The following is a 24,779-nucleotide window of genomic DNA, read 5'->3' as shown; positions in this document are numbered from 1 at the left end:
TGGGAAAACTTCAATTGCAGGGATATATATATCCTTTAAGCTTGCAGTGGTTAGCTAAAGATTGCTTATTAAATAATGCTAGCCAAAGCCTGAAGAGTTTTTTTGGAATGGGAAACTTTTTTAATTTGAATATTATTAATATTAATGAATTATATTAACTTTTTAATATCCTTATCAGGCTGGTCAGTAAAGATGTCCTAAACCTATTAACTTGCTTTTTTGTTCTAGGATAGAAGATTTTGGAGCCACCTCGTGGAACTTATAACCTCTGTTGCTGGTCCATAATGGATCGCTACCGTTACTTTATTTTCAACCAGCGGAGTATGGTGGTACTTGGAATCCTCCAGATAGCATGTACTGCTATCTCAGTGGTCTGCGGTCTCATGGATGGTGCTTTTCGGAAAGAATCCACATTGGGAAAAACCAGGGTTCCTCTTTGGGCAGGAATGGTAATTGTTTTCTTTATGTCTGGATTCATTTTTGGTTGTGGCAGGTAAACTACATAGGATAAAGCAATCTGACGTTTTACATAGACTACAAGAAAAACCAAATATTCCCTCACAAAAAACCGTGACAAGGAAAAATGGAATACATTCACAATGTACAATAAAAAAAAAAAAATTTTGAAAATTGTAAGAAAGGGTTGGAACCACTATCAAAAAAAAAACAATGTGAAAAAAATATAAATTATCGAAGAAAGGGCCACATCACATCAAACAAACAAGGTTGTACAAATTGTAAGCAGCAGGAAGAACATGCCACAATTGTAGATGGTCTTAAGTGTCACAATGTGATTTACAACCACAGGTAAATTAAAATGTATTCTAGATATTGTGATGCTTGGAAGCTCTATCAAATTTTAATCCCTGTTTCCAATAGAGAAATGTATCCATACGGATGGCAGTGTTTGCCTAATTAGAAAGTGATGAGTAATCCAAAATGTGACATTTGTCACTGGAGCACACGGTTAGAGCAAATCTAATGGGGCACATTTTCTGGTGATCAAAAGTGAAATTTGTCTACACTTTAGATAGCATTCGTCCCACTTAGCCTTGTCTCTGTGATGAGAAGGGAAATCTGTGAGGGACATGGCAGTAAAAACAGAAAAGATTCTAGCCCTTGCCAACCGTAAATAAATGGGCTGCCTAGCGCATTGCATGTAAATACTGTGCATTAAGCACTAAAGCACTCAAATGACAGAAAGTTGATCATAGGTCAGTGGTATGAACACATGCATATATAAAAGCCTGGTCTGGTTAGACCACAGGTGTAGGTGAAGTCCCCCCCTCCCATAATTCCCTCGATCTCTGATTACTTGTCACCCAGGAAATCCTATTTCACACACTGGCCACTTTCAAATGGCCACCAAGTGCCACAATAGAGGCAATTCTGTGTATGGCTTAAACCGCATCCTAAAGGATCTTTAAAAAAGTGTAAACACTTGGAAAATATTCTTACTGGTCACTTTCAGGCAGCACACACTCACAAGCCACTTTATTAGGTACACCTGGTCAATTGCTTGGTAACAGAAATTGCTAATAAGCCAATCACACATCTAGACTTGGTGAGGACAGTCTTAAGTTCACACTGAGCATCAGAATGGGGATTTATGTGACTTTGAAGGTGGTATGGTTGTTGGTGCCAGATAGGCTGAGCTGAGTATTTCAAAACCTGCTGATCTTCTGGGAATTTTACGCACAACCATCTCTAGGGTTTACAGAGAATGGTCTGAAAAAGAGAAAATATCCAGTGAGTGGAAGTTGTGTGGCCAAAAATGCTTTGTTGATGTCAGAGGAGACATCATACCCCCCCCAGCCCAATGCGTGTGCCAGACAGACATTGCTGGTGTCTGTTATTCCTCCATCCAAACATTAGGCATCCTAATACAGAAGGTGTTACTGTCCAGATCACCAGGTGAAAATTGGGAGGGGAAAGCCTAAAAAACCCAAATGTGGCTACTACATCTAATGGTTGGGAAGCTGCATCACTGCATATTACAGTTTGTAGTTTTGGGTTTAATACTCGATGTAAAATTGCACTGGATTCAAATTCTGTGAATCCACAGTTAAGCTGAATGTGAATGGTGCAAAGTCAGCAGGTGACAATACTGTCCAGATAGACTGGGTTTATCTGATTTGTTCTGAAACAGAGCAATATGTACCACCACTGGTATACACCCTGGTACATACACATTAGTTTTATTTATTTTTTTCTTTCTTTTTTTTTTTTTGTTTAACCCAGCGGGCTAAACAGAAAAAACACTGAGGCGCTTGCTGTACCTAACTATCTGAGCATTTGTGTTCTGACAGTGGCACCACCTTCTCCGAGAACACACCGGCCAGAGCTCTTAACCATTGTCTTAGAGCGTTGATCGGCAGCTGTTTTTTCCATCATGCCCCTTCGACAGAGGCTTGACAGACTGCCGTACACATGAGTTTCTGTTGATCTGGCATTTATTGGCAGATATAATGCCTGTCTGTATGGGGCTTTAGATTTTTGGCACCACTTCTTTGCAACAAATGTATTTCACTATACTTTATTTACTAGGGGAAAATAAATTACAAAGTGACTTTAGTTGCTATGCTGATGTATATTTTTGTTGTTGTAATGCTATTTGCACAGAATATACTAGACACAAATCGGTGTTGCTTGCGGTTTGATTTCAACCACTTGCCCTTGTTTCTAGATCATGGCTGTTCCTGGTTTGATTGCCTTATTTTCATCACAGAAGAAGAATCCTGTTCTTGTAAGACTGCTTTATCTTTTTATTGTCATTGCATTTTAAATCTTTTACATTTTTTTTTTTTTTTACCTCTACGGTTTAATAGCCCAGTTGTGTCTCTAGCTGCGGTACCCATAAATGCAAACCTTGCTGACCACTCTTTCCTTGTCTCCAGGTGAATGCACTTATTGTGGTCTCAGTGTTTTCCTGTTTCACCACCTTAATCATTATAGTTTATGCTTGTCTTACTCTGGCATATGGGGAGGATGATGATGAAGTTTTCTCTCATACACCTGTACACATTGTACACACAGTAAGTACTTTCCATAAACTCAATAGTATGTAATACCGTGTTTCCCCGAAAATAAGACCTACTGGTATTTGTGGGGAGGGCTGCAATATAAGCCCTACCCCGAAAATAATTCCTGGTTTGGTGTCTGTAAAATCCTAGCATACAATTTATTACTGTTTTATATAATGTCCAAGGTGTTTCTGTAATATAATAGTGTGAAATACCTTCAGTACAGCGCTGCACGGCGCTCAGCTGATTCCCCGATCTGCTCTTCTCCTCTTCTTCCAGCTGTCAGAGGGAGATCTCAGCCCCTCCCCTCTGCAGTGTTCAGAGCGGGTCGTGGAAGCGCCGAGCACTATATAATAGTGTGAAACACCTTCCTTACAGCGCGGCTCGGCGCTTCCGTGACCCCCAGCTGTCAGTGGGGGGAGAAGAGAAGGAAGAGCAGCGAGAAATCAGCTGAGCGTCGAGCGGCGCTGTACCGAAGGTATTTCACACTATTATAATCTAATGCTTGGTGCTTCTGTGACCCGCTCTGAAAGGAGGGGCTAAGATCCCCTATTGACAGCTATGAGAAGCAGAGGAGAGCAGAGCGGGAGATTAGATGAGCAGCGCTGAACTGAAGGTATTTCACACTATTAGATTACAGAAACACACTGGACATTATATAAAACTTAAGTGGATTCTAGGATTTTACAAACCCTAAACTAGGTTCACACGGGGGTACCCTGACAGGCAGGGAGGGAGATGGGACATACCCCGAAAATAAACCCTACTGTGTCTTTTGGTGCCAAAATTAATGTAAGACCCAGGCTTCTTTTCGGGGGAAAATGGTATGAATGGCAGTATTTAAACAATTGATTGTTACTGGTACACTTTAGTCAAAATTAAAGGAGGATACTTTAGTTTTTCAACCAGATATTTCTGTAGTGCAACCTCTCACTCCAGGCTTACTGCTGTCTCCCACATACAGAAATTAAAATTTGTTGGTACTAGGTATTTTATTACAGTTAACAATCTTGCAGGATTAAATGTGATTGATTGGTTCCACAGGAGGGAGAAGGGAGTATGTTGCACAGGCTTCAGGAAGTATGCTTCCAATGAACATATGAGGTGCTCCCTGGATTCTTGCTGTAGTAGAAAAATAAAAAAATAAAAAAATTTTTATTAGGCCCTGTTCCCGTTATCCACTAGTGGAAACAATCGTTACCGCTATGCAATATTGACATGTGATTTTTCCACATAGGGCAACTTTTTCGCTTTAATAGGCTGTCCTATGTGTATTTTTCGCCCAAAAAAGTTCCTGCTCCTTTTCAGGTGACCACCTTCACATGACTTGTAGAGGTGCTGTTTGCAGGAGTACAGTCATGGCCGAAATAGCATTGCATTTTGGATGCCATTTAGCCCTGGTTCACACTGATACAGTGCAGGAAATGCAGCAAATCCTGTGCGTTTGTTCCGTACTGCATTGCAATCACACCGTGTTCTGCAATCTGCTGCGCGTGTCAATTAGGTTATCGACCCCTCAAAAGCAGGTTGCAAATGCAGTGCATTTGCCTGAACCAGATCACATGGGTATAAACGCCTATGTAATCTAAATGAATTGCGGCTAAAAAAACCTTTTTGATGCGGTGCAATTTGAGCCATCCAAAATGAATGGACTCAAATCTCATCTCACAGAATTGCGTGATTTTCACAGGAATGCGGTGCGATTGGGATTCACATGCAGTTCCCAGAGCGAACCTAGGCTGAAGGATAATGGCACCTAAATGAATGCAGCGCATTGTGCTGCGATTTGCCGTGCAATTTGGGATCACTGACAGAATGGCAGCGATTCTGCACGCATTCCCAAATTGCGAGGTCAACTTCGCAATGATTTTTTTTTTGTTAGGCGGAATTAGCTGCTTACTGATTTAATCCTTGTCTGGATTTGTTCATATAGTCAGTAACTAACAAGACTTCAGTATAGTTTTGTAGATGGATCTGACTATCCTACAAGTAGTCGATGTTCATGTAGGGCCCATTCACACCAGATACAGTTGGATGCATTTTTCACTGCATAGACAGTCCAAAATCAAGGTTATCTTATGGGCATAGGTCACACCATTACAGTGTAGTGAAATAAAGTACAGCATGCTATATTTGTTGGTACCACAAACATGCAAATCCACCACAAAGCATCACAGTGCACATAGAAAGAAGGAAGTGACCTTAAAGGACATATGCGGACGGAAAATCACATGTCTGTTCCTGATGTGAATGGGATCTTTAGTGTCTTGTAATAAAAGAAAAATGTCTATTTCAATTTCATGGTTCACATCTGACTTTTACCTGTTTCATTCCCTAGAAGTATATCCTTAATCGACTTGTTCAGGGTGCAAACATAGCAATGCTTGTAGCATCTCTCGTCAGCATTTGTGTTGCCCTGTGCATAGCATACCTAGGTTGCCGAAGTTTACCATACTGTATGTGCTATGACAACATGACTGGAATGGTGAGTATGGAAATACAAATGCACTTAAATTACTGTCACTGTATGTAAAACATTTCTGAAAATGCAAACACGTTGGGTACTGCAGACCGGGATCACAAGACCAGCTTGTCCGATTTGGACAATGGGGAGTTTGTGCTTAATTGGTAAGAGTGGTATCAGTAGGTGTGCAAAGCTGGCCCTAGAGTAAATGTACATGCCTCCCAACCATCCTGGATTTGCCAGGACTGTCCTGGGATTTGATGTAAGTACCTGTGTCCCGGCGGATCAAGGTTTTGTCCTGGAGTGGAGCCCAGTGCCAAAACAAGTTTCAGCACTTGGCTCCAGTGGCTTGCCTGCAAACATGCACTAACGCAGGCACCAGTAACGCCCACCCTGTGGCTTGTGCAGGCGGTCTGGGGTCCCGCATGCTGCAAACATAGTGTATATGTGATACGCAGCCGGCGGCGAGAGATGCCACACATACACAGTGCACTGTAGAGCGGCTTGTGGCTGAACCAGTCTTCACCACCTCCTTGGCTGTGATGCTTTCCTGCACACAAACAGGAAAGGGCGCAGGGAGGACTCATGTCATGGCCAGATCTTTGGGGGTGGTGGGGGTGGTGGGGTTGGCTTCCCCCACCCCAGAATTGACCTGTGCCCTCCCCCCAGATTTCACCTTTGCGCTCTCCATGGATAGCGTGCCTGGCCGCTGAGCTCGGAGAGGAGTGACAGCAGTTGTGCTCTTCCTCCTCCTGTCATTTCGGCGATCCTCCATATGGCAGCTGATGCCAAATCCATAGATTGGACTGTACATAGATTAGTGGTCTCTATTGGCGCTCTTTCACTGCATGGAACCGCTTTGCTTTTGTGCCTCTCCACTGCTGGTACCGCATGGTACGGTGTAGTAACGGTTCGGTACGGTACGGCGGCGCTTTTCCACTACATGGAACTGAACGGTACATCTCGCTTAAACAGTACCACCTCAGTTGTGGTTCCAACAGGGCCGTACCGGTACCATATCCCACAATCCTTTGCATGCAGCCTTGACTGTCACTACTTGCAACTGATTGGTTAGAGAATCATTGTTATCCCACCCACTTACTTTAGTACTACTTTAGTAGAAATGCAAACCATACCAAACCGTACCGAACCGTTCCAACACCGTACCATGCAGTGTAAAACCAAACCGGGCCGAGTAGAGCCGAGCCGGTACTTGCAGTGGAAAAGTGCCAAATGTTAAGCAGGAAATTTGGAGGGGGGGGGGGTGTAATCATACATTGTACAATCTGATCTATGAATCCGGTATCATGTGCTATATAGAGGAGCGCTGTTATGACAGGAGGGGGAGAGCACAGTCGCAACAGCCCCCACCCCAGCGATTTTGTGCCTGTAAGTTTGGGGGGAGAGGGGGTGGAACTTACCAGTGGGGAATAATTACTGAGTAATGAGAATGGTACTGAGACTACAGTGGGGTGAGGGGGTAAGAATCGTGTACTTGGGTTGTGATGAGAGGTGTGTGGAAGGTGGTGGGGGGGGGCTTATTTGCGCAGGGAAGGGTAATTTGGAGGTGGGGGAAATTCTTGCTAGGAGTGGGGGAGGGGGGGCAGGATTTGTGCTAGGAGGGGGTGGGGGGATTTTAGTTGGAGGAGAAATGGGAGGGATTTGACACTCTGTACCCTGCCCTACTTACTACTGTCCTGTGGACACCCATACCCTGCCTTGCTGACCCCTGCCTGTACACTGCCCTACTTGACCCCCCTGTCCTCCATCCTGCTGATCCCTGTCCTCTGCCCTTGTGACCCTTCTTCTCTGCCATGCTCACTCCTGGGTCCTGCCCTGCTGACCCCCACATAGGTAGAAGGAAGCCCAGGTTTTGTCTAACCACACTCCTGAAGCCACTCATGTTATTAAGTTTGGCCACACTCCCATTTTGCCACGGTGCACTGCAGATCACTTCCTCCACCAAGTGCCCCTCATTCTGAAGCTGAAAAGTTGGAAGGTTTAAATGTATAACATTCGCCTCTTATGCTTGGAAACTCGGCTTCCAGTCATTGTACATGCATACCATTTGATGTTTGTTTAAAGTTACAATAAAAAACCCCATAGTTTTCTTAAAGCACTTCTTCAGTCTTAACAAGAAAACTAAGTGGGCAGTTACAAATATTGTAGCTGCTGACTTTTAAAATGAGGACGTTCACCTGTCCAAGGATCCAATGCTGTCCTCACCGGGTCGATTTTTTTGGGTCCCCGGCGCCAGCATGATTACTAAGGGAAGTGATGTGTAGTAAACATGCTGGCGCCGGGGATCCAAAAATCGACCCGGTGAGGACAACATTGGATCCTTGGATCCAACAATGTGTGACTTCATAGCCGGCATGAGTCAAGCTACGCTTTGTGACTGGACCTGCAGCCTTGTGAGAACCTGTGTCCTGTTCCAAAAGGTTGGGGCAGGGAGAAGAGGGGGAAGAACTTCTGCTGTAATCACCTAGGCCAGTGATGGCGAACCTTGGCACCCCAGATGTTTTGGAACTACATTTCCCATGATGTCCATGCATTCTGCATTGCAGTTGAGCATCATGGGAAATGTAGTTCCAAAACATCCGGGGTGCCAAGGTTCGCCATCACTGGCCTAGGCGGTCGGGTAAGAGAGGGAGTGGGTACTTGCCAAAACGAAGTAACTGCTCACTAAGAAAAAAGAAAAACTCAAAGTGGGAGAGGAGGGGGAAGGCGGTGTTAAAGCAGAACTCTCCTTTTAGGGTGAAGTTACACTTTAAGCACTTCCAGCAACTTTAGTTCTACTGCCAACCTTTGGCATCTGTAAATATGTGACGGCAGTTCCTAATGTCAGTATATTGCCAAGCTTTCAATTATGTTTTTTATTTTTTTTTTTAGAGAAAAGAAAAAAACTCCATGCTGCTGACTTATTTCAGATAAAATAAACTGTACAGTCTTAGGCTCAGTTCACACCTATGCAGTTTTTGGTGCTTTTTGTAGAAACATACTACAGTTTATTTAACATAGTTTCCTATGGGATACATTCACATTTATGCTTTTTAAAACCCAAAATGGTGATTTTTTTTTTGGTTCAATAGACACTATTGAGGAAGCTGCAGAAAAGCATGTAATGTGTTTTTGCCACAATTTTTTTTTTTTTTTTTTTATCTGCCCAACAAATTGGCCAAAAACAAAAAAAAAAGCTTTTAAAACCAACTGCATAGCTTTTGCCATGGCACCTGTTGACCTGCATCTGTATATATGCGTTTTGATACATTTCCATTGATTTTTAATTAGAAGCACACGCATAAAAAAAAAATGGATAGCTGTGATTAGGCCCTTTAGGTATTCTGAAATGGCTAATTTGTAAAAAAAACTAATCGCTATAGAAATAAAGTAGAACTGTATGCAGAACTTCTTTCTTTCATTTTGATTATAGTAAAGGAGGGTTTTAATCCTTGTCAGTTTTTGTTTTTCACCATCTGTTTCCCATTGGGTAGTTTTCCCTTTACTTCTTGTCCCATAGTCAAACAGTAAGTGAAAGGGAAATTCCTTGAGGAAACCTTTTTTACAGTGAATGTGATTTTCATTGGTTCTTCCAGCAAACTGCCTGCCGGGATCTGAGGACAGCTTACTGAGTGTCTGTGGAATCGACGCATTCCACCCGTGATTTCTTGATTAGGGGTGAAATGCTTTAAAGGCTGCAATGTAAAAAAAAAATAATAAATGCACTTTTTTTTTTTGGGGGGGGGGGGTTTCTCTTGCAAAAAATGTGCATTTATTTATATTTTATTTATTGTTTCCTACTTAATGTGAACTTTGCCTTTTTAAGCTCAGTTGGCTTGTGTCTTATGTGGCAGAGGGAAAGATGAGACCTGACATTTTTTTTTTTTTTTTTTTAGCCATTTTTTTTTCTTCTGTTTTATAGAACTACAGTCCTACAGTCATAAGTCTAAGCGAAGTTAGGACCATTAAAAAAAAAAAAAAAAAATTCAGTACGGACTCTAGAATGGGGTACTTGCTTTGGGTGCCCAAGGTTATATGCCTATAATCTTCAGATGGAAATCTGAATATACTTGTTGCACAGAATGAAAAAGTTTGCCAATATGAATATCGGAGGGAATCTGCGTGTAGATGAGAAACCAGGTCAATCTGTGTTGTGTACTTCTTTTTTTTTTTCTAAAGTTTACTAATGCATGGGGTTATTTATTATTACCAGCTCTTTTTTTTTTTTTTTTTTTTTTCCAATAAAAGTTTTATTTTATTTAAAATAAGTGCACAAGATACAGCGATGATCAACATTCATCGAAGTCAAAAGTAACACGCATTGCGGTACATAAACTTTTGAAGTTATTAACAAAGGTTTATAAAACTTAATACACGTGTTGGAGGATGGGGGGGGGGGGGGGTGAAAGGAAAAACATGTAGATGTACAGAATCAATTACCAGCTCTTTTACATAGACCACTTGTTTTCAGTGGTTCTATACTGGTACTGTTCAATATACGTGGCCATCTTCCGACCCATAACTTGAGTACTTGGAACGTTTTGGTCAAAGTGGGAGAACGGCTCCAAACGATTAAAAACTTTGTTCCCAACTCCCCAAGAAAAGGTGTTAGGAATGCATTTTGTGGCTTCTCTATTGCCCTTAACTGGAACACTTGTGTGGTACAAAAACTAATAATCAGCCACTCACCTCTCCCACAGTCCAGCTGTTTTGTCCCTGTGTCCTCCCTCGGCGGCACTGGCATCTTTACTATGGGCACCTGGCTGTGACATCTTGCAGCTTTACAGCCTAGTGCCCACTGCGCATGCATAAGCAGCGCTGCGCTCTGTGACTGGTCCCGCACACCTGTCGTGTCCCAGAAGATTTTGGAAGGATGGGAGAAGGAGAACTTCTGCTTCTGATTGGAAGTAGGAATGGGAGGTTCCTCGTCCTCCCTCAAACAGGAGCGGAAGAGGAGGCCTTCAAGCAGAATTTCCCCTTTTGGGTGGAGCTCTGCTTTAAAAAAAAAAAAAAATTAGCTTTTAGCATTTGATTTTGGGACAAATGGACTTTTCCGAACAAAAACCACGACCATAAACTTTGAGCCCCACTAATAATTAGAAAATCGAAATGTTCTTAAAATGAAACATTTTTTTAAACCTAATCCTACTAGTGTATGGCCAGCATTGCATAAATAACAATAACACAGCGCAAAAAACAGTGCAACAAAATAAATAAAAAAGATGCTATCACATATAACCTATTAATCACACCGTAGGTAAAAAATGACTATATGAGAAGAAAAAAAAATCAGCTTAAAAAATATTCAAATAACATGAGCAAGCAAGTGTCCAGTGAAAGTCCATTCTTATTCCAAAAAGTCCATGCCAATCTGTGACTTTCGTGCATGGTGACGGTTTCACACCCCCCAAAGTGAATTCAGTTACCAGACAATGTGGACTCCTTGGCAATACTGCATAGGGGTCTGGCAAGCTTTGGCTGGTAAGTATAATGGAGAAGGCTTCCTGGGTTCTCCTATTATCCAACACTCGGAATGGAAGAAAGAGTCCAATAGTGTTAAATGTTCAAGCTTTTATTCAATATATAAAAAAGGAATTGCACTTACAATATATCAGCAGTAAAATCATGTACCGTGATAATACTGCTGGAGCTCCTGAAGGCTGTTAGACTCAGTAACGCTGTGGATACAGCAGAGTGCGTCCCACTACACTTCCGCATGCGTTCCACTGACCCAGAAGTGACGCTGAAGGGTGGGAATCTACGTTGACTCATTTTGCCCCTCCCAGTGGGCATTCTCAGAAACAGAGATTCTGTCAAGGGGTCCACTTTGTCTGGTAAGTGAATTCACTTTGGGGGGGGTGTGAAACAGTCACCTTGCACGATAGTCAGATTGGCATGGACTTTTTGGAATAAGAGCACATTTCAGACTTTCACTGGACACTTGCTTGCTCATGTGTGTTTTTTTTTTTTCTTATATAGTCATATGGGAATGTGGACTCCCTTCCCTAGTATATACCCACGGGTTGATTACATATTTTATTTTATTTTTTCACCTACGGTGTATTTAATAGGTTATATGTGATGGCATATTTTTTATCTGTTTTGTTGCACTGTTTTTTGCGCTGTTATTTATCTTTGAGTCACTGAGTGATGAACTGCAGCAGCAGCAGTCTTTGAAGTGATAGATGTTTATTTAGCTCAGGGAGGAGGCTTTAGTCATTTATTCTTTATGGCCAGCATTACATATACAAAATAGATGCAATAAATACGCCTTTAATGCTTCGGTAATCTGACTGTATATTGTCTTTTCTTTTGCGCTGTCCCATCTCTTTAAGGAATGGTTACATCCTGAACATGAGCCGTCTCAGACTATAGAACTGGTATGCACGTTCCATGGTAAGCAAATCATAAAATTGGCATAGTTGTAACTATTTCTTTTCCATATTTTTGTTTCTTGCAAAAAACAATCATTTGTTCGGAAGGGTCAGCAAGCAGGCTGCAATAAGTAATGTATTTGAAAATGTACAAGACGTAGACAATGTAAAAGCTATAATACCCACTTCCCGCCTGCCATGTACTGCGAATGGGTGGTCGATGTAGACAAAATAACGTACAAAGTGATCGACTGTGTATAATCACAGCCCAGAGCTCTGTGTTGACAATCAACACAGAGCTCTATACAGAGAATGATCTTGGTTTCTCATCCCAGCAATCCACTGTGTCTGGCAGACATGATGTACGTGATTGTGCCTGCATGTGCTGCTCCGTCGCAATATATGCTATGTTTTTTTTAAATCATAAACATTTTACATAGAATATACCATTTTAGTTTCAATCTGCACTGTATTTCAGTAAATTTCCTAGCCCAGTCTACATTGGATTTTACTTTTTTGTATTTCAAGCATTTAAGCAAGGGTATCTCAAAATATTTGAGTTGGTAATACTGGTATGTACATTTTAATGAATCACTTGGGGTGTAAAATTTATGGTGAATATGTGTAGGGCTGCAACTAATTATTTTCATAATCGATTAGTTGGGCAATTTATTGTTTTGATTGTATAAAAAGCTCAAAGTTTGGTGAGATATATAGAGAATAACAGACACAAGATAGAGATGGATATATATATATATATATATATATATATATATATATATATATATATATATATATATATATATATATATATATATATATATATATATATAATATTATAGAGCGGGGCTGGGAAGCCGGCCGCGGCATCCTTAACCGGTAAGTCATCATCTGCCAATGGGTTTCCCTGCTGACAGCTAAACAAAAATAGGTGCTGGGTAATTTTTTTTTTTTTTTTTTCTTAAATGTAGTGCCTGGGGGTCCCCTAATGTGCCTGTAAATTGGCGCATCTGTAGCATGCATTAAACATGCTACAGCAAAATTTACTTTTCTAAAGGGAAAAAAGAGTCAAATCACATTTTAAAACCACTCGTGGTTACAATTGCCAGCACCCCGTTATTAAAAAATGAAAGAAAAAAAACGGTGTAGGGTCCCCCCCCCCCCCAAAAAAAAATCCATACCAGACCCTTATCCAGGCATGCAGCCTGGCAGGTCAGGAAAGAGGAGGGCATGAGCGAGCTCCCCCCCTCCCCCGAAACAATATCAGGCCCCATGCCCTCAACATGGGGGGGTGCTCTGGGGCTGGGGCGGCCAGAGCCATGTTGATGGGGACAAGGGCCTCTGTGGGCTGTGATTGTTAGGGTCTACGGGTGGGGGGGCTTATCGGATACTGGAAGCCCCCTTTAACAAGGGGGGCTCCAAAATCCTGGCCCCCCTCCATAAGTGAATCAGTATGGGGTACATCGTATCACTACCCATTAACAAAAAAATTAAACACACGAGGCAGTTTTTGGCAAGTTCTTTATTCAAAAATGAAAAAATAGTGTCCCCCAATGTATATCCACCGTCAATCACACTGCCCACCACAATGGCCCATCCGAGCAATAGAAGAAGAAAAGTGAAGGAAAAAAGCACCGCTCTCGAACGCTTCCCGCGGTCTACCTATTTGCGGTTTGACAATTCATGTATAGGGAATGGGCAGGGCCACACCAATGAAGTAAGAGTAGTCCCTTCCCTTATGTCATCACGGAATGATGCATGCTAGATCAGTGACCTCACAAGGGGTGGGGCCACCAGGTGACATCACCGGTGGGGCCCTGCCCATTCCCTATATAAGAACTGTCAAACTGCAAAAAGGCAGACGAGGGGAAGCATTCAGTGCGGAGTTTTTATTTTATTTGTTCAGGGGTGGCGTAATTGATGACGGATTTACTTTGGTGGCAGTATATTTTTATTTTTGAATAAAGGACTTGTCAAAAACTGTCTTGTGTGTTTTTTTTATTTTTTTTCGTACACTTTGGTGAATGGGTAGGTATACAATGTACCCGATACCCATTCACATAGGAGTGGGGGGGGAGGGGCAGGATCTGGGGGCCCTCTTATTAAAGGGGGCTTCCAGATTCTGATAAGCCCCCCTACCCACAGACCCCAATAACCACAGCCTAGAGGTGTTGGGAAGAGGCCCTTGTTCCCATGGGGACAAGGTGTCCTGGGATGGGGGGAGTGCTCACTCGTCTCCCCTCTCGTCCCCGACCTGCCAGGCTGCGTGCCGGAATAAGGGTCTGGTATGGATGTTGGGGGGGCCCATGCTGTTTTGTGTGATGTTTTTTTATTTTATTTTTATTTATTTTTTGCGTGGGGTCTCCCTTAAAACCTATACCAGACCCCAGAGAATTCTTTAATTTTTTGATAGCCAGGTGCTGGCAATTGTAATCACAAACCATTTTAAATGGGATTTAACTCCTTCTTTTTTTTTTTTTTTTTTCTTTTATAAATGTCATTTTTGCTGTAGCAAAATCTATGCATGCTACAGATGCGCATCTTTACAGGCACATTAAGGGGACCACCCCCAGGCACTAAATTTCAATTTAAACAATCTTTTAGACCATTTTCTTTTTTTTTTTTTTTTTTTTTTTTTTTTTATTGATCCATGTCTGCCAGGGCAGTACCCAGGCACCAATTTTTATGGCCAATTACTTGCATATAAGCCTTCAAAATTGGAACTTTTTGATTTTTCCTGTTCAGCTCCTATAGGCTTTATTGGGGTTAGAACATTTACCCTGTTCAGGAGTTCTGCTGCGAAGCAAACAGGGGGGTGTTTGGGCCATCCCTAATAAATAAATAAATAAATAAATTAAATAAGTAAAGTGTATGTATGCATGTATGTATGTATGTGTGTGTAGATAGATAGATAGTGTGTGTGGATAGATAGATAGATAGATAGATAGATAGATAGATAGATAGATATATATATATATATATATATATATATATATATATATATATATATATATATATATATATATATATATATATATATATATATATATATATATATATATATATATATATATATATATATATACAGTGTAGACCAGGGATCCTCAAACTACGGCCCTCCAGCTGTTGCAGAAATACACATTCCATGAGGCATGGTAAAACCCTGACATTCACAGACATGACTAAGCATGATGGGAATTGTAGTTCCTGAACAACTGGAGGGCCATAGTTTGAAGATCCCTGGTGTAGACTTTTTATATCCACTATACATATACCAAGAAGTCCAAATATATATAGGGTATTTTAGCTGGGAGTCCGAAATGAAGCTATATGAAGGGTGATGGGTGGCCATACATCTTTTAAATAAAGTAGTACTAAAGGCTGAGACTTTTTGCATGGACATAATCATTTTAACTATAATGTACAATACTAAATGTAATTGTAATGCCTTATTACCTCCAGTCATTTTTGCTGTAGCAAAAATTCTGTTCTGTGCTCATCAATGCCAATATTCCCTCCCAGTCTAAATCCTGGAGAGCAGCCCTCATCCTTGGAAAATGTGCTCTCTTAAAGTTTAGGTGTTTTTGCATTTCCTGTGTGCTTTTTTTGCTTACAGCTAACATTAAATTAAATCATGTTATGGTTACTGCTACCCAGATGTTCTTTTATATGAACATTATTAATAAGCTCTGCTGACGACTTTGCTAATAAAATGAGTGATTACACTGAAATGAAAGCAAGCAGGTAAGAAGCTGGGCACACAGACAGAGCACACTGTATAATTGCTTGGAATTTAACTACTGCTTTAAATCCCTTCCTTCCTTCTCCTGCCTAGGAATGTAAGGAAAATGGGCATAAATTATGCCCTTATTTTCCCCATGGGGTAGTTAACAGGGCAGTTTAGTTATTGAGTAGTTTTAGGTCTATGGAGTATTTTAAGTAGAAGCTGGGTGTGGGCTGAGGTAGGCTTGGGTCATAGAGGGCTTTTGAACTTTTGACCTGGCCCTCCGGAGTCTATTTTCCCGCTCATTGTAGGTCTGTAGCTAGGCTGATTTTGAGGGGTTTTTCCCGCCCAATCCCTAGCGCTGTATCTGGGGAGATTTGGTGGGTTAGTCAGCTTCCCGCTCAATTTTGGGGTCTTAGAACCACAAACCGGCCGGTTCTGGTTCAGAACTGGGCTATTTAAGGGGGCTCATTGCCGCCTTTTCATTCAGTCATCGCTAAGAAGACCAAGAAGATTGAACCTCAACTTCCCCCCAGCTTCTCAGAAGATAAGACTACGGGTTTCAAGAGTCGAGTGAGCAGCTTTCAAGACCCTTGGAATATTGGCTGTTTGTGCCAAGAAGGCTGAAGACTCTCACCGTGTTAGGAGGAAGATGAGCATGTTGAGACGTCTTATCGAGAGGGCCGGCGGCGCTGGAGGCGAGGACTGGCTTCGTCGATGTCTGGACCTGCCGCTGGAGGAATCTGTCGGCCAGCCTGCGGATGTCGGGGCGAGAGGACCCATCGGTAGCGGAGCGGCGGAGGCCGGTGATGTTGTTCCTGCCATTTCGGAGTCCGGCGGAAGAATGATGGTGTCACTGGAGCCGGATGAGGAGGAGCGGTCGCATTCGTCAATGCGCAGCCGCGGAAGTTCCGTCACCTCCGGCCGGGACACGGGTGCCGGGAAGCGGAAGAGGATGCCCCGGCAAAGATTTTCTCCCCCTTCTTCTCGGAATCCCGGACAACAGAGGGAGCAGCGGTCCACAAATCGGCGGCGGAGCAGCGGGTCAGTGTCGGCGGCGGCAGCAGGACGGGCGGCAGCATCGGCGGCACCGGTAGCAGAGGCAGTGGCTGCAGCGGAAGGGCTGGCGGGTACGCAAGCGGCCGAAGGAGGAAGAGGACAGCCATTTCCAAGTCAGCCCGCCAGGGTGACAGGTGAGAGGAACACTAACCTGTCTGCAAATAGGCAGAACCTTTTTCCCACAGGTGGAGCAGACTGGGAGCAAAGAATTGGCATCGCCAGGGACTCTGAATGTCAAAGCGGTGAGTCTGGCAGACGGCCAGTTAAAGAGGATATGTTTAACCACTTAAGCCCCGGAGGATTTGGCTGCTAAAGGACCAGGGGTTTTTTTGCGATTTTTTTACTGCGTGACTTTAACGGACAATTGCGCGGTCGTGCGACGCTGTACCTAAACTAATTTGACGTCCTTTTTTTTCCCACAAACAGAGCTTTCTTTTGGTGGTATTTGATCACCTGTGCGATTTTTTTGATCACGCGCTATAAACAAAAAAAGAGCGTAAATTTTGCAAAAATAACAATATTTTTCACATTTTTTTATATGAAATTCCCCAAAAAAAAAGTTAAAATTTTTTAACATTTTTCGGCCAATTTGTTTTATGCTACCTATGTTTGGTAAAAAAAATCGCAAAAAGCGTATTTTGATTGGTTTGCGCAAAAGTTATCGCGTTTACTAACAAAGAGAAAGATTTTTGTCATTTTTGGTGTTTTTTTTTTTTAACGCGTAATGGCGGCGATCTGCGATTTTTTTTTTCGGTACTGCGACATTGCGGCGGACAGATCGGACCCTTGACTGACATTTTTGACACTTTTGGGGTTACCAGTGACATTACTGCAGTAATCAGTGCTATACATATGCACTGTTACTGCAAAAATGACACTGGCAGGGAAGGGGTTAACTTTATTGGACAGGGAGGGGTTAAGTGTGTCCTAGGGGCGTGCTTTCTACTGTGTAGGGACGTTGCTATTGGTGTAAAAGCAAAGATCAACCGTTCTACATAGTAGAACGGTCAGATCTTTACTTTTACACAGGGAGAACTGACAGGCAGCTTGTTTACACAAGCTGCTCTGTCTTTCTCCCTTCACAGGAGCGATCGCAGTGTGACTGGCGGACATCGAGTCCGCCGGTCACACGCACTGACTTGCCTGTGAACGAGCCGCGGCGGGCGCGCGCCTCGGCGGGCGCGCGCCCCCGCCCGCTATAGGCTCGCAAGTCAGTGACAGGCGAGTGACGTACCGATACGTCACTCTGCCTGGCCGGGGCTGACCGCCGCAGTATATAGTCGTGCGGCGGTCGGCAACCGGTTAACCTCTTTGGTAAATTTTTCTCTGATTTTAAATCTTTAATGGAGAAAGAGGTTGTTAGTCAGAGTCACAGTGCTAGTGAAGTATGGATGCCACCTACTGGTGATTCTAGAGAGGTACAGAGTCAGGAGTCAAATGCTGATAAGAGTGTCGGCTCTTTTAGGCTGGCTCGGGAGCAGAATTTGCCTGAGGTGGCTTTAAAGGAACCTTTGACATGTGAGGTCTCTTCACTTGGCTTCCACTTATCGGAGGCCATGAAGGATAAAATCTGGCAAGGTGCCTTTGTTGATATCCTCTCCTTGTTGCCATCTTCTAAGGAGTTCTTCTCCAAAGCCGACAGGAAGGATGATGAAGATAGGAAACGTCCAGTTACAAAATCATTTAACAACTGGCTCCAAGCATTTTTTATTTATTCTGCCGTTGTTTGTGAAAAATTCCCCAACAAATGTTTGGGGTTGTTGCAGTACATGGACATCATCTTAGAAGCCTATAAACATTTTGGCGGTACAGCATGGTACAGCTATGACGTAGCATTTAGACAAAAGCTGGCTGTACAACCCCACCTTAAGTGGGGCATTAAAGACGTTAGTCTATGGCTTGACCTTTTCCTTCCTCAAAAGCCATTTCTTGCTAGATCAAATCTCAATACTCAGCAACCCCAGCAAACGACCACTAGCTTTAGAAAAGGGGTTTGTTTTAACTTTAATGAGTCGCAATGCCGATGGCCTGGCTCATGTCGTTACAAACACGAATGCGCCTTTTGTTCAGGGGCGCATCCAATTGCCAAATGCTTCAAGAGGATGCAGTCGGCAAATCAGTCAGCTGGTGGAGTTCCCAAAAGCTCCGTCCCCAGTGAACCTCAAAAACATGGTAACCTGGCTTCAACTGTACCCCGACAGGTTGAAGGCTGACTTGTTATTTGAGGGTTTTAGTGAAGGTTTTTCGCTTCACTCTTTTGAAGGTCATGGCTGTACTTTGGTAAAGAATCTAAAGTCAGTAAATGGTTTAAAAGAAGTTGTCCTAGACAAGATCAATAAAGAAATTAGTCTGGGCAGGTTTATGGGTCCATTTACTTCTCCTCCTTTTGAGAATTTTCGGCTCTCCCCCCTGGGGATAGTGCAGAAAAAGGAGCCTAACTCTTATAGGCTCATCCACCACCTGTCCTATCCGCAGGGAGGATCGTTGAACGATCAAATTGAGGACGAATGGGCTACGGTCCAGTACTCTTCATTCGAAGATGCATTGGTTAAACTTAGGCGTTTAGGTAAGGGAGTGATGTCTAAAGCCGATATCAAATCGGCTTTCCGGCTCTTACCTGTACACCCAAAATGTTTCAACTCATTAGGTTTTTTATTTGAGAATTTATTTTATTTTGATAGATGTTTACCGATGGGGTGCTCCCTATCGTGTTTTTATTTCAAGAGTTTTTCCTCTTTTTTTGGAGTGGGTGGTAGTTCAGCAGTCGAGTATGGATAATATCGTTCATTATTTAGACGACTTTCTTTTCCTGGGCTCAAGTGGGACAACGGACTGTCTTTTTCTGTTAAATACTTTTCAGGATATTTGCAGAAGCTTTGGGGTCCCCTTGGCTCACGAGAAGACGTCTTTTCCATCAACGCGAATAGAATTTTTAGGGATAACGATAGATTCACTTTTAATGGAATTCAGTCTCCCAGAAGAAAAAGTCTCAAAATTGACTAGACTACTCATTACAGTGATCCGCAAACGCAAGGTTTGCCTAAAGGAAATGCAGTCGTTGCTAGGTTTATTGGCGTTCGCGTCTAGAATAATTCCTTTAGGTAAACTTTTTTCTAGAAAGTTGTATCTTGCTATTTCAGGGCTAAAATCGCCTTCGGCACACGTCAGGTTGTCTCACGATTTGCGCGAGGACATGCTAGTATGGACGCAATTTTTGATAGGATTCAACGGGAAATCAATATGGCAAGAAGATTTTATTTTGGATTCCGATTTTTGCTTATACACTGATTCGGCGGGTTCTGTGGGATTCGCTGCAATTTGGCGGTCCCACTGGTGCGCAGACAATTGGTGCAAGCGATGGGTTTCCCTGGGTTTTACGAAAAACAGCGTGCTGATTGAGCTTTTTCCTATTGTGGTGGCGCTTGAAGTATGGGGTCACCATTTATAGGAATAGGCGGTTGTTAATTAGTACAGACAATAAGGGCGTCATGTTCGCCATCAACTGTCTGTCAGCAAAATCCTTGCCGGTAATTAAATTGCTACGTTTTTTAGTGTATAAATGTTTGCAATTGAATATTTGGATAAAGGCAAGATACATCCCTGGTAAGGACAACTCCATGGCAGATTCTCTGTCTCGCCTGCAGGTAGAGAAGTTTTTCAGCATATACCCGGAGGCAGATCGATCGGGTTCTCCTTACCCGCAACACTTATGGGACCTGGTTTAGAACTCATCAGCAATAATATTGACAAATCCTTGGCCCCATCCACCCTAGCTGGATATCGGTCGGCTTGGGTCATGTGGGTATCTTTTTTGCATAATAGTGATTTGGAGATCAGTCAATTTTCTGAAAATTCAGTTTTATTGTTTCTTAATTCTCTTTTTCTGAAAAGAATGTCTTGGTCACACGTAAATAAAATATTGGCAGGAATCTCATTTTTTAACAGACTTAGGAACTTGCCATCCTGCACTTCTTATTTTTCAGTAAAGCAAGCTCTTAAGGGATACAAGAAGAGTAACCGATGTAAGGACCTCAGAAAGCCAGTTACTCTGGAGTTGCTAGAGCAACTTTGTTACACTTGCAATTTTGTTTGTTACTCAGTTTTCGAGGCAGCTTTATTTCAGGCTGCATTTAGTCTAATGTTTTTTGCGGCTCTGCGCATTTCTGAGCTAATACCAGATGGTAGGTCAAAGGATGCGGGCCTTTTTTCTTCTGACGTGCTTATTTCGGACCGCAGAGTACATATCTTTATCCACTATTCTAAAACGGACCAATTAGGGGTAGGAAAATGGGTTACTTTAAACAGTTTTCTAGGTTCCAAAGTTTGCCCTGTCATGCTGTTGAAGCAGTTTCAAATGATCAGGCCAAGATCTAGTGAGTTATTCTTTGTGCATATGTCGGGTAAGCCATTGTCCAGGTACCAGTTCAACAGTGTATTTGATAAATGTTTACGCAAGCTGGGATTAGAGCAGGACAAGTTGTCATCCCATTCGTTTAGAATAGGGGCCGCCACTGAGGCGGCTAGGTTAGGTTTGTCAGGTGAAGTGCTTAAGGGTATAGGTAGGTGGAAGTCGGATGCTTACTTGTCTTACATTCGTCCTAATCCTTTTTCATAATCTTTTTAGGTCAACAGCGGGTGATTTGGATCCTGGGGCATTCCTTTATACACTGGGCAAGATTGAGAGCTGCAGGCAGACCTTACAAGGAAAACCTGGGTTTGGATATCAGCAAATTTAAAGTATATTGGTTTAGCAAAAGAGGGATGAAATGGGCTGAGTTTCGCTTCGCAATCTTTAGGTTGTTGCAGTTTAATTGCCCCCGTATGTGCTCATTGTCCATCTCGGTGGCAATGATATAGGTAAGGATAGAACGCTAGACTTGATTTTTAGGATAAGGGATGATTTTCAATTAATAAAATTGCACTTCCCTGGGATATTAGTGTTTTTTTCTGAAATTGTCCCAAGACTAGCGTGGCATAAGTTTAAACACCTTAAACCGCTGGAGAAAATACGAAAGCGCATTAATAGAGCTGTTGAAAATTTTTTACCCCAGATGGGTTTCTTTTCTTTCAGGCACTTAGAATTAGAGGGTTGGGTAGATAGTTTATACAGGTCGGATGACACCCACCTTTCAGAAATAGGTTTGGACATTTTTAATTCCAATTTAGGCACATGTATTGAAAAGGCCGCGGTGTGGGGGTTGACAGGAGGGTCTTAATTCCCTCCTGTCTTTTGGATAAAGTTTTGATGATGTGTTATTTAATGGCACCCGGATCTTGGTGATCGGGTGGCTTACAGTGTTTCATATTTGTTATATTTTAAATATTTAATTATTTATGTTTTTATTACAAATAATAAATGGCCGCGGCCTAAAAATTTTTTTATTCCAACAAATGAAAGGTGTGGTGTCAATTATTTATTAGTATAAGTATAAGTTAAGGGTGATCCTGGATACTACCCCATGTAAGGAAAATGGGCATAAATTATGCCGTTATTTTCCCCATGGGGTAGTTAACAGGGCAGTTTAGTTATTGAGTAGTTTTAGGTCTATGGAGTATTTTAAGTAGATGCTGGGTGTGGGCTGAGGTAGGCTTGGGTCATAGAGGGCTTTTGAACTTTTGACCTGGCCCTCCTGAGTCTATTTTCCCGCTCATTGTAGGTCTGTAGCTAGGCAGATTTTGAACTGAGGGGTTTTTCCCGCCCAATCCCTAGCGCTGTATCTGGGGAGATTTGGTGGGTTAGTCAGCTTCCCGCTCAATTTTGGGGTCTTAGAGCCACAAACCGGCCGGTTCTGGTTCAGAACTGGGCTATTTAAGGGGGCTCATTGCCGCCTTTTCATTCAGTCATCGCTAAGAAGACCAAGAAGATTGAACCTCAACTCCCCCCCCCCCCCTCTCCCTTGGATGTCGCGGCTAAATTTATTATTTGAGGGTCACCTTTGTTTTTGCAAAGGGGGACAATATGTTTTTATGGTTTGGATAAAGTTTTGATGATGTGTTATTTAATGGCACCCGGATCTTGGTGATCGGGTGGCTTACAGTGTTTCATATTTGTTATATTTTAAATATTTAATTATTTATGTTTTTATTACAAATAATAAATGGGCGTGGCCTAAAAAAATTTTTATTCCAACAAATGAAAGGTGTGGTGTCAATTATTTATTAGTATAAGTTAAGGGTGATCCTGGATACTACCCCATACATGTCCCACAAGGCATTGCTCCTCACACATTTACATTCAGAAGTTCTCAGGCACTTACTGACTTGTATGAACGGTGTACTGAGCTGTATGTGTGCTGCACTGTGTATACTGACATGTATGGGCGGTGTACTGAGCTGTATGTGTGCTGCACTGTGTATACTGACATGTATGGGCGGTGTACTGAGCTGTATGTGTGCTGCACTGTGTATACTGACATGTATGGGCGGTGTACTGCGCTGTATGTGTGCTGCACTGTGTATACTGACATGTATGGACGGTGTACTGAGCTGTATGTGTGCTGCACTGTGTATACTGACATGTATGGGCGGTGTACCGAGCTGTATGTGTGCTAAACTGTATTTCCTGATACGTAAACAAATAATGCATTCTGTATGCAGGCCAACTAATCGGCTGACCAACTAATTGATTATGAAAATAGTTGACAGCTATTTTCATAATCAATTGTTGATTTAGTTGTTTCAGCCCCCTACAGCTGTATGGTTACAAAAAAAATGTTGGAGGTGGATGTCTATTACTAGAGTGCCATTTATAGACTTCACAGAAATGGCCCTTTGGGTGGCATCCATTTAATGTCTGAACTGAACTATTGGAGGACAGCTCAATTCAGACACTGTGTACAGTACTGATCTGTGCTGCTCTGTACCCTGTGATCACTGTGGTGACAATCTGCAAGCCCTCTCCATCCTCTTACAACAGAAGGGGCAAGAGGAGGTTAAAAAAAAAAAAAATTCTATTTATTCCTCATCGCTTTCCCCTTTCTTTTTTAAGCTGATCTCCTCCTTCTGCGGTTGCCAGTAACACCAGCATTTTTTCTTAATTTTACAAAAATTGCATGAAAAATTTGATCCCCCCTTCTTTTTTAAAAAAAAAAAAAAATTTTTTAAGCATAACAGACAAATTACAATGTCAGAGCAAGTACATACAACCAGTGTACAGACCTTTTTCAATCTTGTGGGGGGCAAACTGAACTGGGGGTGGGCAAAGCAGGGGAGGTGGGGGGGGGGATGCATGGTCAGAACTCTATGACCTAGGAAAGGGTGTGGGTCGTTAAGGGAGCGTTCTTGAATGGATCTCGAAAAGTAAATGTGAAATCATCCATGGACGTGTCCGAGACCTGTGAGGTAAGTGGTCCATTTGCGAAGAAATGATTTTCGTGAAGAGATCCCCTCCTACTTTCCAAAAATGGGTCATTTTAGGGGGTGTTCATGCTGTCCTGCCATTTTTTTGGTGTGTGCTTTATAACAGAGTATGGGAAATGTTTGCTGTTTTCAAAATGTTTTATTTTTTTGGGTACAGTTTGCATTAGTCATGAAAACTATCACAACACTAAAAATTGAATGGCCTGGTAATGGGAGGTTCTAGGCTAGTACTCAAGTGGTTAAATCAGAAGACTGTAATCAATCCAAAATTCTGTATATATGTATGCAATTTTTTTAATCCATCTCCTTTTTTCTTTTCAGGAGATGATGAGCGGATATTTAACTCTCCAGCACCCTTCACAGAAGCCAGTGTAGAAACAGAAGGGACATTTTCACAGCCACCCCCATACGTCAGATTTTCCTGAACAAATGAGGTCTGTCAGGAATTCGAGGACTTTGCTAACATGGCCTTCCTGTTTTAGTCTCCATAATGTTTACCGTCCTAAAATTTTAATGGAACTTGAAGAGTTATTACGTTTTTTTTTTTTTGTTTTCTATTTTTATACAGCAGATTTGTATATATCTTAGTGCAACAAAAAAAAAAGTATATTTGTTTGCAGCGCCTTTACTAAATCTGAATGATGCATCCCATAAAGCCGCATCCCCATCATAGATGCAGATTTTATGATGTTACCTGTCCATCCCTTATTTTCATTGCATGGCCTGCATCATCCATGGCTGAAGCCAGGATCAATGACTTTGTTAAGACTGCTTTA

General features: G+C 42.2%; 1 protein-coding gene across 1 annotated transcript; it reads left to right on the top strand.

Annotated features, from left to right (window-relative positions):
• The first annotated feature begins 244 nt into the window (after positions 1-244).
• LOC309543197 (uncharacterized protein) lies at positions 245-24,550 on the top strand. The gene is made up of 6 exons (XM_082242624.1): positions 245-449; positions 2,687-2,746; positions 2,898-3,035; positions 5,362-5,508; positions 11,823-11,883; positions 24,328-24,550. The coding sequence occupies exons 1-6, from the start codon at positions 285-287 to the stop codon at positions 24,426-24,428; spliced, it is 672 nt and encodes a 223-aa protein (XP_082098750.1). The 5' UTR covers positions 245-284; the 3' UTR covers positions 24,429-24,550.
• Positions 24,551-24,779: the final 229 nt, after the last annotated feature.

This window comes from Pelophylax lessonae (assembly GCF_965119305.1).
Source record: "Pelophylax lessonae genome assembly, chromosome: 1".
Taxonomy (NCBI): Eukaryota; Metazoa; Chordata; class Amphibia; order Anura; family Ranidae; genus Pelophylax; species Pelophylax lessonae.
Note: the sequence above shows the minus strand (reverse complement) of the source record. Positions and strands in the feature narration are given on the sequence as shown.